We start from the raw sequence: 14,237 nt of genomic DNA on the forward strand, positions 1-14,237 counted from the left end.
GCATTAAAGATCCAAGTGGTAGAGTGTGAGGGCAAACTTGACTGCCTAATTTGTCAGTTGTTTCAATGTTTGACTGTTTATAATAAGATTTATTATTTTGGTGGAATACTGAAATCCCTTTATTTTACAAATCACATTTCTAGTTTTAAGATATCATGTATACTTGTTTCTCAAGTATCTTTTTGCGGTTTTCACTGAGGTATGTGTAGAGTTCTTCTTCCATGTTATTTTTCACATTTATACTTGTAGGGATCCAGATCATGTCAAATCCATCTATTCTTTGGAAAGAGCTATGTCAACTACAGAAATAAATGTGAACTCTTGTAGAAACAAAGAGTGATTAATTTATAAAACAATGGAAAATCCAGAAAGGAATGAAACAATATTCCCATTCCAGCAATATATATCCCTCTATTCCAATAACACAGCCAGTCTTTTTACTTCTCTCCTTTCCCGCTACCCCTTCCCCCATCCTACCACTCCCCCACATACCGTCTAACCTCTCGACTGCACCTAACTGCCCTACCCTCTCTCCACCTTGTCCCTGCATGCTCCCCAGCAGCAGTTCATCATCCCCCACTTCTACCCTGCTATCCCTCCCCCTCCCTGCCCCAGCCTCCTCCTTACCCCCACCCAGTTGCCTCTCCCATCATGCATTGCTGTTGCTGCTTATAGTGTGACTTCTGCTGCCAAAGGCTATGGTCATGTGTGGGTGAGTTGCATTTGTGTGAGAGTGTGTGTATGTGTGTCTATTGTCTATTTGTGACAAAGGCTTTGTTGGTTGAAATCGTATTTTGTGACAGTCTTTTTGTTGCGCCTATCTGTGACTTTCATAGTGATTAATTTATAATAGTCAGCTACGTATTGGACCTCTCTTGCATGTGTTTTACCTGTTTCACTGCAATTTTTGTTAGTTTCTGTTGCTGTAAGTTGTCCTTATGTCTCAATAATTTTTTGATAAAATGAGCTTGTAATGAGGTGCTTCACAGACCATGAACTTCAAACAGAAAGAAGAACTTCAGGAACATGATGTGGCTATAGAATTACCATTCCAAACCTATTACAATCACCCAGTGTTATATTTTTTTAACTGCAAATTTGACACAATAGTTTATATTACCATGTAAGACAAAGTATATGACTTTGCATCAGTTGCAAGAACATTACCACTAACAATAAAATGTAACTCTCTGCCAATCAGTGAAAAACCAGTGCAAGACAGCAGTGTGAAAATTAATGATGAATGGCAGCTTTACATCAGCCCAGTAAGAGCTTCACATGCTGGAAACTATACATGCTCTGTGGAAAACAAATTTGGGAAAGATGAGATAACATATTATGTGAAAGTTCAAGGTAAATTAAAAAACCATATTGTGTGTGTAGAAACTTAACACATTGTTTTAAAATATCTTGGAGAATAGTAATTTCTTTTCTGTTTGCTTGAATAATGGTATATCTTGGTCTCTTTTTCACGCACATCAGGAAACAGAAATAAAGGGAGTAAGTATTTTTCTTTTCCCATGAACCTGCAGTTTTTTTATTACTTCTGCTATTGACTATCAATTGTACAGCTTATCTGGCATAATTACTTATAAGTAATATCTCATCTGAAATCTTCAGGGCTCACCGGTACTGTTAACTTAAGTGGAAAATGATCATTTGTTAGGCATTTGCCTGGGAAGCACTGGCAACACAGTGGTTCTTAAGTTTCTGTTGGTATATTAGTTGGTTGCACAGTTCACAGGTGTACTGTTAGTTTATAGTGTCAATGGAACCTCAGTCTCTGGTTTTCAAATGGCTAGGGCACACCAGATTCTGTGCCATTGTGGCAAGACATATGTTGAACAAACAGTGTGCATCATTGTTGCTGGTCTTCTTGACAGCGATTTTCACACTTGGCTGATGTATCTTGATAATTCTGTAGTCACAAAACACTGTTTGTCTGGGACTCACATAACTACAGCACCAGAATTTTAGCACAAATGTTGAAATACTAATACAGCATCGTTACAGACACACACCAGGGGAGTTTCGTCAACTGGAACTGCAGCTGTAGTCCCACCAAGGCTCGATATCCAGCAGTGGATCTAATTAAGAAGTCATCCAGCAAACATAACTAGCTGGTAGCCAGGGAAGATGAAGTGCCTACATCCATGTTTCTATAGCCACACTGGGTGTCACCAACAACAGCTGCCAACACAGTCACCTCGTTGGCCTCCAATGTGAGCCTTTGGATGTTGATTGCATAGGGAGTGGCCAGTGAGGACTGAGTATGTAATGTAAGATGGCCATGCACGCCCAAGTCAGTCTGTCAGCTTACCTAATTATAGCAGCATGCCTTTTCATCAAAATAGTGTGCAGCACAATGGATCAGCAGTAAATCTGTGGACTTTTCAATCAGATAGCAATGTTGGTTTCAATGCATGATGTTCGCCTTTTTTGGGAACTCTAGCTGAAATTTATGGACATTGCACAGCAGATGAGAACTAATGCAACTGGATAAAGTTATTTGTGAGGTTGTCAGGGTGATGTGAATGTCCAAAAAATCACTAGTGACCTTTTCTCCCAGGAAGATGAACTCCTAAACAGTTATGCATACTGTTTTCTGGATAATGAACATTCAGTAAACTTTTTTTTATGATCTCTTCATAAGACACTGAATATAGTAAAGAACATTTACAGTCACACAGTTTTGATTGCAAGAATGATGGAGAAAAAGGTATTATGTAGCACAGCTTTATCATAGAGAAAGACAAGGCACACATTTAGGAGAAAAGAACTCCACACTTGGTTAAATTTTGTTACTGGAAAATGAAGTTACCCTAGGAAGAAGTGATTTACAAATCCACATCTACAGATTAAGATTTAGGTTTCCTAGATTCCTTAAATTGAAGGCTGAAATTCCTACTGAGAAAAGACTGAGAGAAAATTCGTGTCCTGAGTTTGTGTTCCACCCCTAATAACATCTTTATCAGTGGATCATTATACCCTAATCTTCCTTCCTACCACCATTTTGAAACAGAAATAGTTATTGGATATTATAGATATAAGCAATTGCTCGCTACAGTTATAATATACCACAAATAGTTCAACTTTTTACCTATTTCTTAAACCTATGGTATTTGACTGTGTCAATGTCCATACAAAAACTTGAATGTAAACTGTTAATGTTTTAGGATGTTTGCTAGCTAGAAGATGGTCATTTGGCTGAAATCAGTCTGAGAATAGAAAGATTACCCTAACTGGCTTTTGGGGCAAAATGTCATTCATTATGTGTATCAAGACTTCATAAGGACTGAAGGACTGTTGGCCTAATAAGCCAGCTACTGCTGACCTTTTGTGTTGGCAGACTGCTTCACAGTTTCAATCACCTCTCATGTTTTGCTCTTGATAGGAAATGGCTTTCTAGTTAGTATGCAAATTTCTCAGAAATGTATATTTTTTCTGCACTCATTACGATGTTCTTTCACTATTAACTTGCTGTTTTATTTGCCCATACTTGAAGCTGTCTTTGTAGACTCCAGGTGTGTGCAGCGTGCCAATAGCATCCTTTGTGTAGCTTGTCACATCTCTGATTTTGTTGCTGTTTCTGTTGGTTTTATAACCCTTTGAACACACATTCCAGGTGCTAAATGGCAACCTGAAAAAATATGTCATTCTTACCAGACACCCTTGATATGGAATTATTTGTATATTCAGCTTCATGAACAGAGAAATGATTGTTAGCTAATATGAGAATACAGGCTTTCTGATTGAATTTTAACTGCTGTCATTTTTCTGGTTTATCAACTGGATACAAAACATAAAGGTACAAGAAGCATAAGATATGCAGTGATAGCCCTGGGACTTGAAGGTTGACTATTACCATCACTGCTGTCACCATCTACATCTATGTATATACTCTACAAACCACAGTGAAATGCATGCCAGAGAGTACTTAACATTGTACCACGTGTTAGAATAGCATCCCAATCCAACTGTATATGGATCATGGAAAGAATCACTGCTTAAATGCCACTGTGTGCTAAGTAATTGTTCTAATTTCATCTTTGTAGTCCTTAAGAGAATCATATGTAGGGGACTATAAAATTCTCTCAGTTCTTCATTAATAAGAATAAGAATCTTTATTAGCCGTTCAGTATTTTCTCATACAATGGGCTTCGTCAATAAGTTCAATTACAGTATAAAGATGGTTATATTCTCATAACAATGTATATATAAATCATATGAATGTTAGTGTAGTACAATAGCACACATTTGTGATTTTATATATTGTTAATTTTACAATAAAAAAGAAAACATTATACAAATTTATATTAAGTGGGGAGTATTCATGTTGATGACACTGTGTCATTATCATATACATGTTGATGACACTATGTTATTATCCTAAGCTATTGATACAAATATAGAGCACTCAAATTAGGTCTATTATGCCTATATGTTATATATTGTTTTTCCAAATTTAGGTCCTACTACAGGCAGAATTACCTTTCTCTATGTTAAAACAGCAAATCTGCCATATTGCAATCTTTATATTCATCAACTGAGTAAAATGATTTACCTTTGAGCCATTGACCCAATGTTGTCTTACATTTATTTTTAGATACTGTTTGTACAATTTTAGGGAGCATATTAAAGACTTTGAGGCCTACATATTTATAACTATTATGTATCTTGGACAATCTAGAGTATGGCAGATCTATTGGGTGGGTTTGTCTTGTATTGTGGGTGTGGACAGATGACCTAATGGGATAATTCAATTCAATTCAATTTATTAGCGTCCTTGTAGTACATCATAACAGCTATAATTTGCATAAATGCACTGTGAAATGGTGTGACCATTGATTGCACTAAAACAATATTGTGTGTCTCAGCCACAGTATTTTTTGCTTTCACATTATGGCTTTCACCATTTTCAAAAGCTACAAAAATACATAAATGGCTATCAGTGAAGGAACATTATGATAAAACCAAAGGATGAACATTACACAGTGAAATAAACCAGTCATCAGAAATACATAATATCATTCATGTGTAATAAACCAAATAGATCTGTCCAGTTTGAATACAACCTTAAGCAAGCAAGTGCAAAGTGATTTTTATACTACAATGATAGTGTGAAGTGAAGAAAGCTGCTAGGTTGCATTGCAGTCACAGCAATTTTGAAACACCATAATTTTTTATGTAGAAAAATAATGTACAATTAATGAAAATACTAAGCATTAACAGACAATAAATTTCTTTGGTTCAGCTATTACATAATAGAGCTAATTTTACATTATATAAAACAATGTAGGAATTCAGTGCATATGATCAGAACTATGTAATGCTATTTTATAATGTGATATAATGGACAGTTATTACAAAACTATGAACTGTGAATGATATACAAACCAGTATCTAAAAAGAAGGTATCTGAGACTAAAAACATTGCTGAGAATATATAAGTAAATGTAAAACAAATTATGGTGTTATATGCAAGTCAGAAAGCATACATTTATTTGAAAAATGTGTAAAAATATAATAGGAACACGTGCAGTAAAACCTAATCAGCAACATAAGGTAAAACAACGATGAAACAACAGAAAGTTCAAGTACAGAGACACAAAACTCTAGTAAATGTAAATATGTATTTCTGCTCACAATTTCTAATGAAACTAAGCTTGTATACCAAAATACTGAATTTTATAAAATTTTATTTCTTACATAATTAAAAAAATCCTTGAATATTTATTCGTGATTAAAGACCAGAAAGATTATGTTTATTAAAAATTAAAAATATATTCAATATAAATAAGCAAAAAAAAAACGAAGGAATGGTGGCCAGAATTTGCATGGATTTCTTGCAACAGACATTTCCCGGTAGAGTAATTTGCCGTGTTGGTGACATTGCCTAGCCACCTTGCTCGCCTGAACTTTCATGTGCAGGCTTTTTCCTTTGGGGCTACCTGAAGCAAGAAGTGTTCCAAAAACATTGTGCCACCATTCTTGAGTTGAAGGATCACATCAGAACTGCCATTGGCAATGTCCCAAGGAATACGTTATGCTGAGTTATGGAAAGCTTCCAACACTGATGAATGTGTTGTGCAGAGGGGGCATCATTTGACAGGAGTCATATTCAGAAAGTAATCCACACAATGGACAATGACTTACACATTAGTAAATGGCATACCTTTAACTATCAATGGACATAAGAGGTAATAAATTAATTACAGGTACTGCCTATTGGTGTGTTTTTAATATCCTACTATGAACACCACCACACCCTGTATATTGAGAACAATAAGGGACCAAAGACTGAACCCTGTGGGACACTGTTCTCGATACCTCCCCAGTTAGAGGACTCTGCTGGTTTTTGCAGACAACCTGTACTGTTAATTTCAACCTTCTGCATTCTTCCAGTTAAGTAAGGGGGGGGGGCGGCCACTTAAACTCAGGGAGTACTTTTTTAGGCTAAGATCAGTGTCCAACAATCGTACATTGATTGAAATTAAGCTTAATGAGAAATTCAGACAGCAGGTACTAGAGAAGTGAAAATATCACAAGATTCTCATAACAGTACAGTGAAAAATAATGTTAGTATGTCACAAGATTCACATAAAAGCACAGTGAAAAATGATGTTAGGATATTGCAGCAGAATATCAGGTGATTAAAAAACAAAGTAGATGAGCTTCTTGTTTGTTTAGAAGATTTAGAAACTGAGGGAGGAATCGATATATTATTCCTGTATGAACATCATATAGTAAGAGATATGAAAATGGTAAATGTAGGTGGATATAAACTTTCAGCACATGTAAGAAGAGACACTATGGAGAGAGGAGGAGTTGCCATGTATGTTAAAATCTGTCATAGTGTGAAAAATTTGGAAACTAAAAAATTTTGCATTGAGCAACATACAGAAGTATGTGCATGTGAGCTTAAACTAAATAATGATGTTTTTATAACTGTACCCATGTACAGATCCCCAATGGGAAATTTTCAATTATTTTTGAAAAACTTGGAGTCTTTGTTGTGCTATCTGTCAGACAGAGGAAGGTGAATTATTGTTTGTGGGGATTTCAATGCAGATTTTCTGAAAGTGTCCAATAGGAAGCTTGACCTTGAAGTATTACCTTGTTCTTTCAATTTGACATCAGTTATTGATTTTCCTACTCAGGTGGTACAGGAAAGCAGCACACTGATAGATAATGTTTTCATAGACCAAGATAAATTTAACCAGATAAAAACTTTTCCTGTTAAGATTTGTCTATCTGATCATGATGCAAAGCTAGTTATGGTGTATGATATAGCTCCATACAGTAATGCAAAACAATCCTCCAAAATAGTGCATTCAATTAATGATTTAATAATTCAAAATTTTAGGGAAAGCTTGCCACAGGTAGACTGGGATGAGGTGTGCAGGGAACATGATGCTAATTTAAGATTTAACCTATCTCATGATACCTTTGTGAGTATATTTGAAAACAGTTTCCCCAAGAAAACAATGAAATATAATTGTAAAAAGCCATGGCTTACTAAAGGGATAAAAATATCTTGTAAACAGAAAATGGAAATGTATCTTATAGCTAGGAGGAGTAATGATCCTGAAACAGTGGAACATTATAAAAAGTACTGCACTGTATTAAGAAAAGTTACTAAAACGTCCAGAAGTATGTGCATTATGTCTGAGATTAGCACATCTGATAGTACAATTAAAACAATTTGGAATATTGTTAAAAGGGAAACAGGGCAACGGAGAGCACAGGAAGACTGCATTTCTATCAAACACAATGAAAAATCTGTTAACAAGAAGTCAGAAGTAGAAAACATTTTTAATAATCATTTTTAAGTGTTGTAGAGAAAATAGGATCCAGCTATTCATTAGATAATACAAGGCAGTATACGAAAGAGGCAGTACCTATGCAATTTGATAAAATTGAAATTCAACCCACCTCTCCTACTGAAATTAGGAAAATAATAAATTCACTCAAAAGTAAAAGCAAACATGGAATTGATTGCATTTCCAACAGAGTACTAAAAGCTTGTTCCCAACAAATAAGTAGGATTCTCAGCCACATATTCAGTAGCTCACTGAAAGGGCAATTTTCCAGAGATACTGAAATATGTTTTTGTTAAAAGGGGATAGATCTGACTCTAACAACTACTGCCCAATCTCACTTCTGACAGCTTTATTCAAAATTCTTGAAAAAGTTATGTATTCAAGTGTAGCATCACATATTTGTAAAAATGAAGTACTAACAAAATGTCAATTTAGTTTTCGGAAAGGCTTTTCAACGGAAAAGCATATATTACTCTACCGGGAAATGTCTGTTGCAAGAAATCCATGCAAATTCTGGCCACCATTCCTTCGTTTTTTTTTGCTTATTTATATATATGCTTTCACTGATCAAATATAAATGCACTGAATAACCAAACATCAACCATTGGGATATTTTGTGATCTCTCATAGGCTTTTGACTGTGTGAATCATGAAATTCTTCTAGATAAGCTTAAGTCCCACCTACCAATACCATCAACAGCAACCAAACCTATGCCTGACAAAGTAGCTGCCCAAACCGGCTGATCTATACAATGAAGGCTTTCGCGACCGGATGGTACTGTTGTTGATAATTCTTCCAGGTTATATGGCCATGGTCCATGGAATTATTCTATTCCTTACGTGAAACTTCCAGAAGTCTAACTGATTTTGAGACATTCTATTCTCCCCGTAGAGTCTTCTAATCATACAATGAAGGCTTTCACGACTGGATGGTACTGTTCTTGATAATTCTTCCGGGTTGTATGGCCATGGTCCATGGAATTCTTCTATTCCTTACGTGAAACTTCCAGAAGTCTAACTTATTTCGAGACATTCTCCCCATAGAGTCTTCTAATCATACAATGAAGGCTTTCACGACCGGATGGTACTGTTGTTGATACTTCTTTCGGGTTGTCTGGCTGTGGTCCATGGAATTCTTCTATTCCTTACGTGAAACTTCCAGAAGTCTAACTGATTTCGATACATTCTCCCCATAGAGTCTTCTAATCTAAGAATGAAGGCTTTCACGACCAGATGGTACTGTTGTTGATAATTTTTCTGGGTTAGACTTCTGCAAGTTTCACGTAAGGAATAGAAGAATTCCATGGACCATGGCCATATAACCCGGAACAATTATCAACAACAGTACCATCCGCTCGTGAAAGCCTTCATTGTATGATTAGAAGACTCTACGGGGAGAATGTCTAGAAATCAGTTAGACTTCTGGAAGTTTAATGTAAGGAATAGGAGAATTCCATGGACCACATTGATCCTCCTGATAGAGCTCTTCAATTGGGGCTGATCATACTACATGAAAGCAGGGAACCAAGCCAACATTTGTATGGTTTGTTGCAGATGCCATTTTTACCAGGTCACAATATTGTAGCCCTGATCCCTATCAATACTGTTTCCCACTCCACCCACAACCACAACATGATCCTGCTTTGTAAAACCCTTGCACAATGATCGTACATCCTCTGTCACTTGGCTAAGACATGCACTGGACTTGAAAATACTTATGACCTAGTACCTGTCAAGTAATTTTTCCTGCAAGATGTGGCCCACATCTCTTCCATGGCTACTAACTAACAAAAGAACTTTCCTCCTACTTTCTACTTTTTTGCAACAGTTAGTTTCCTAGTGAAAGTCTGTTGAGTGCTAACTACACTTACATCTACTTGAGCCTCTTCCTTAGTTGACTGAGGTATCAAGGTAAATCTATTGTTTGTGCCAATGATGAAACTGTCAAATACTGTTCTCTTTCTGTGGCCCCTGTTCCTTGCTACCACTTCCCCCCTTAACCTCATCAGTTCCTCCCTAGCACTATGCAGTTCAGCCAGAAGAGCTCTAATCTTCTGCTATTTTCCTTTCCCTTGAACATAATCTCCAATACCATGGAAGAGACCCCTTTACTTCCCCCAATTCCCATGCCACTACATACACCCCAATGTAACCATCTGCCACAACAACTGCACAGAACCCCAGAATTGACTTTCCTACAGTAGCTCAAACACTTCTTGCTCATGGTTGTTTACAATACTTTTACAAAATTTATCTCGGCAATAACAGTAATATTCTATTAACTACAGGTCACAAGAGTCACTAAAGTTATGTGGAAGACTAATATATGTGTATATTATTAATATAGTAACGTAATGCAGTTAAACTAACGTCAAAAATCAAAACTTGTATAACTGAAAAATTAGGCCTAAGATCGTGTATGTGTGATATATACTTTACGTGTTTTGAAGGGAAATAAATGATAGAACTTAAAATCTTCAATTCCTTGAGTAGCTACAGCACTACTAAATATATGTGTAATGGAAACAACCTAAATTCTTCACTTAATACTTAAAGAAATGTCTTAAATTTGTATGTAAACCAACGTCTAAAGTACGCGGGTAATGGCCCTTAGGTTATGTTTATGTTTTTTTCGAGAAATACTTTGAAACAAGTGATACCTTCAATAGATAATATAAAACAGACTCTAATTAACTTCTTTGTGGTGTAATGTTAATGTAATTGACAGATGAACAAATGGAAAATATCTGTTAATGCTTAGTATTTCATTAATTATGCATTACTTTTCTATTTCAAAAATTATGTTGTATCACAATTGCCATGACTGCAATGCAACCTAGCAGCTTTCTTCACTTTACGCCATCACTGTACTGTAAAATCAATTTGCATGTGCTTTTTTGTTGCTTAAGGTTGACTAGATACTTCATATTCACATTGGAAAAATCCATTAGAGTTACTATGCATGAGTGATATTATATGTTTCTGGTGAGTGTTTTATTTTACTCTGTAATTTACATCTTATGGTACTACCACAATATTCCTTCACTAATACCAGTTTATGTATTTTTGTAGCCTTTGAAAATGGCAAAAGCCAAAATGTGTAAGGTATAGCGAACAAATAAATACTGTGGCCAAGACTTACAAAAGTGTTCGAGTCGTCTCTTAATGCTGGTTCTTGAAACTTTGTCAGTAGGCTTTATGGGATAATTGTCATATTTATATTCAGGCAACTGCCAGTTATGTTTTCCAACACTTTCAAGATGCTCTCCCTTAGGTCAGACAAACCTATGAGTTTTTGTACCACCTCTATTTATATACATTCAATATAACCAGGTGGTTTCATTTATGTAACTTTTTTTTTTGGCCCCTCACACTTCCCAGTTTTCTATGGGGGGATGCAAAGATGATTTTTATCTAGTCTCCTTTGTAGACTAATTGTATTTTCCAAGTATCTTGCTAATGAAAAGAAAGTGTCCCACCTACCTTACTTCTGGTTGAGCCTATGTGATCATGCGTTTCCATATCCCTACAAAGTGTTAAACCAAGGTATTTGTATGATTTGACTGCTTCCAGTTGTGACTCACTGATACTATACTCATAGGATAGTACTACTTTTCTGCATACTGTGAAGTTGTTGTGTCCTGAGCATGTTTTTTGCCTGGGACTGAGCAACAGGGATTGTTGCTACAGGGAATTCATTCAGTTTACCAAATTGAGAGGGAGGCTTGATTGTCTAACATAATTTCCTTGATGTGGGCATAGGAGATGGGAGGATGATGAGAAGAATAAGCACTCAAAACAAATAATTAATATTGAATCTTTGTACAAACTGACTTTCCTAGCTGAGGTACTTCCCTGCAAGTCCTGTCACTTTTCCATCTAGTAACTGAAACCCTTGTCTCTATATAGGATCAACAGAACCTTGCAGCTATCTAATTCCAGCCCAGCAACATCAGCCTAACACTCTGGCTGCCTCTGTCCCCACCTGTCTTCACTGAAGCTTCCAGAATGAGATTTTCACTCTGCAGCGGAGTGTGCGCTGATATGAAACTTCCTGGCAGATTAAAACTGTGTGCCCGACCGAGACTCGAAGGTCCCGAGTTCGAGTCTCGGTCGGGCACACAGTTTTAATCTGCCAGGAAGTTTCACTGAAGCTGTTTGTTTCTCTCTGTTACTGCCTGCTATGAATCTCCACTGGACCCTCAGTCCTAGAATTTTGTTCACATTTCCCTATAGACCCCACCGGTCCCTGACATGACTTAGCATCTGAGGCTTCATTGGCTATATCACTTTTTATAGGGGAGTTAGGAAGCTTTTTGCTGTAAGTCCACCAAGTTCATCCTAGGCCTTCCATTGAGTTCATATGGTGTATTGTTGCCTCCACCACAAAACTCACTCTCTTTTTCTCTCACAGCTTAGTTCGCACTCTTGCAATTATTGCCTTTGCTTCATTAATTCTATCATCTAATTTACCTTAACTGTCTAAGATTGTTGCCTCATTAATTCTGCCCTGATCTCTATATACCTCCTGTATCACTCTCCTGACCCCTATAGCCAGCCCAGGTGCATGTCTTTTTCACAGTAGGCTGCACAAGCCAGCTCCAGTTGCCCAACATGTGCAGTGCTTATGGCTCTTCATGCCACACTCAAAGTTCCATCCATATTCTTACTAATTCTTAAGATTGTTCACAAGACAGGTCTTTTTGGCTATGCACGTGACAATGTGCACAGTTATGCATTTTTCAACATTTAAAATTGGTTTCCAATCTTTACATAATTTCAAATCTTAACAAGATCTGATTGGATAACTCTGCAAATTTTTCCACACTGCACTTTATTATAGACAACTGCATCAATTTCAAACCATTAGGGTTACTATTAAAAATGTTTGCCAGATCATTACAATACAACATGAACAACAAGGGTACAATATAGTAAGAAATGCTTGAAATTACTACTGTTTCTTACGATGACACGTTGTATCTCCTACCAAGAAATCATCAGTCCATTCACAATTTTTTTTTTTTGTAGCTCATATAATCTCACTTTTCTAAGTCATTAAATACCGCATCCACATGAGTGTCTTGACCCATGGCTTTCAGGATGTCATGTAAGAAAAGTGAGACTTGAGTATCACTTGTAATTCATGCTGGCTGGCATGGATGTCATTCTGTTCAAGGCACTTCATTTGTCTGATGTCAGAATATATTCTGGGATTTATCAACACATGGGATTAGAAGGCAGTCTTGTGGGTCACTTCTGCTATTCTTGTTGTTGACTGATGTGACCTATGTTTGCTTTCTATCACTGGGCACAGATTTTTGTTCAAAGAAAATATTGTATATTATAGTTAAAATGAATGCTAACTGACCTGAAAATTCTGAACTGGGTCTTGTTTAATTTCAGCATTTTTTTAGCTAATTTGAAGTCACTAATATTAATATCTACATCATTCATATTTTCAATGGCATGAGTAGTAAACTGGGGCAGTAATACATAACTTACTTAATAAAGGAACACTGGAAAATGGAGTTCAGCATTTATACTTTTGCTTTGCTACTCTTAACTGTAGTTCCCATGTCAATCTGTGAGTGTCTGGACACCAACTGTGGCGGAGAAAGCTGGAGAAATGACCAGAGTTTCTTTAGATTTCATGAGACGTCTTTTGATAAGATTCTGCTAGTATAGTTATAAAAGCTTCACATATTTCCTTTTGAAGAACCAAAAGTGTTTCATTTAGCACTTCTCTTCCTGTAACCCTATTCTTTGTTTTATGCTTACTGTGCTGCAATACCTGTTTCTTTACAGTGAATGTATACCACAGTGTGTCTCCCATGTCATGAACTGTTCTGCTACATCCATATCGGTCCAGTGCATCATCAGCTACTCTTATAAATTTGAGATTAATTCCTCTACATGCCCCTACCCTGAGGAAAATATTTTGACTTCTTCTTTAAGTTATGACTTGACTGCCTCTGTATCTGGCCTACGGAACAAGTAATTCTTCCTACTTTTTTTGCTGCCCTTTGTACTTTAGAAATCATTGTTGCTACAGCTGCCTCTTGGTCACTGATGCCAGTTTCAGTATAGACATTTTGGAGAGATCAGATTTATTTTTGTTGCCTTTAGGTGTAAAATATTTTGGACATGAATGGGCTTCTGCCCGTCAATCTAGATAGTTTTCGCAGAATACATTTAGTAACATTCTGGATGATATCTAGCCACAACCACCACTTACAGTACTGAAATTACACCAATCAATTATTGGATGATTAAAATTATGAATGATGACAGTATCATTGGGGAATACAAATACTAGCAAACTGAATTTTATTTCTAAAATTTACAGTAACATCTTGGGTGAGTCTGCTGGTTTATAGAAAGATCCAGTTACAAGTTTTTACTCACCCTTGA

General features: G+C 36.4%; 1 protein-coding gene across 1 annotated transcript in view; it reads left to right on the forward strand.

The window, feature by feature from the left end:
- LOC126183285 (Down syndrome cell adhesion molecule-like protein Dscam2) overlaps positions 1-14,237 on the forward strand; it is a 194,555-nt gene that overhangs the window by 66,090 nt on the left and 114,228 nt on the right. Inside the window, exons 7-8 of the mRNA XM_049925116.1 lie at positions 1,202-1,353; positions 1,483-1,500. Of these exons, the coding sequence (XP_049781073.1) occupies positions 1,202-1,353; positions 1,483-1,500 (170 nt within the window). The remainder of the gene's footprint in view (positions 1-1,201; positions 1,354-1,482; positions 1,501-14,237) is intronic.

The sequence above is a fragment of the Schistocerca cancellata genome, chromosome 4, assembly GCF_023864275.1.
Source record: "Schistocerca cancellata isolate TAMUIC-IGC-003103 chromosome 4, iqSchCanc2.1, whole genome shotgun sequence".
NCBI classification, from domain to species: Eukaryota; Metazoa; Arthropoda; class Insecta; order Orthoptera; family Acrididae; genus Schistocerca; species Schistocerca cancellata.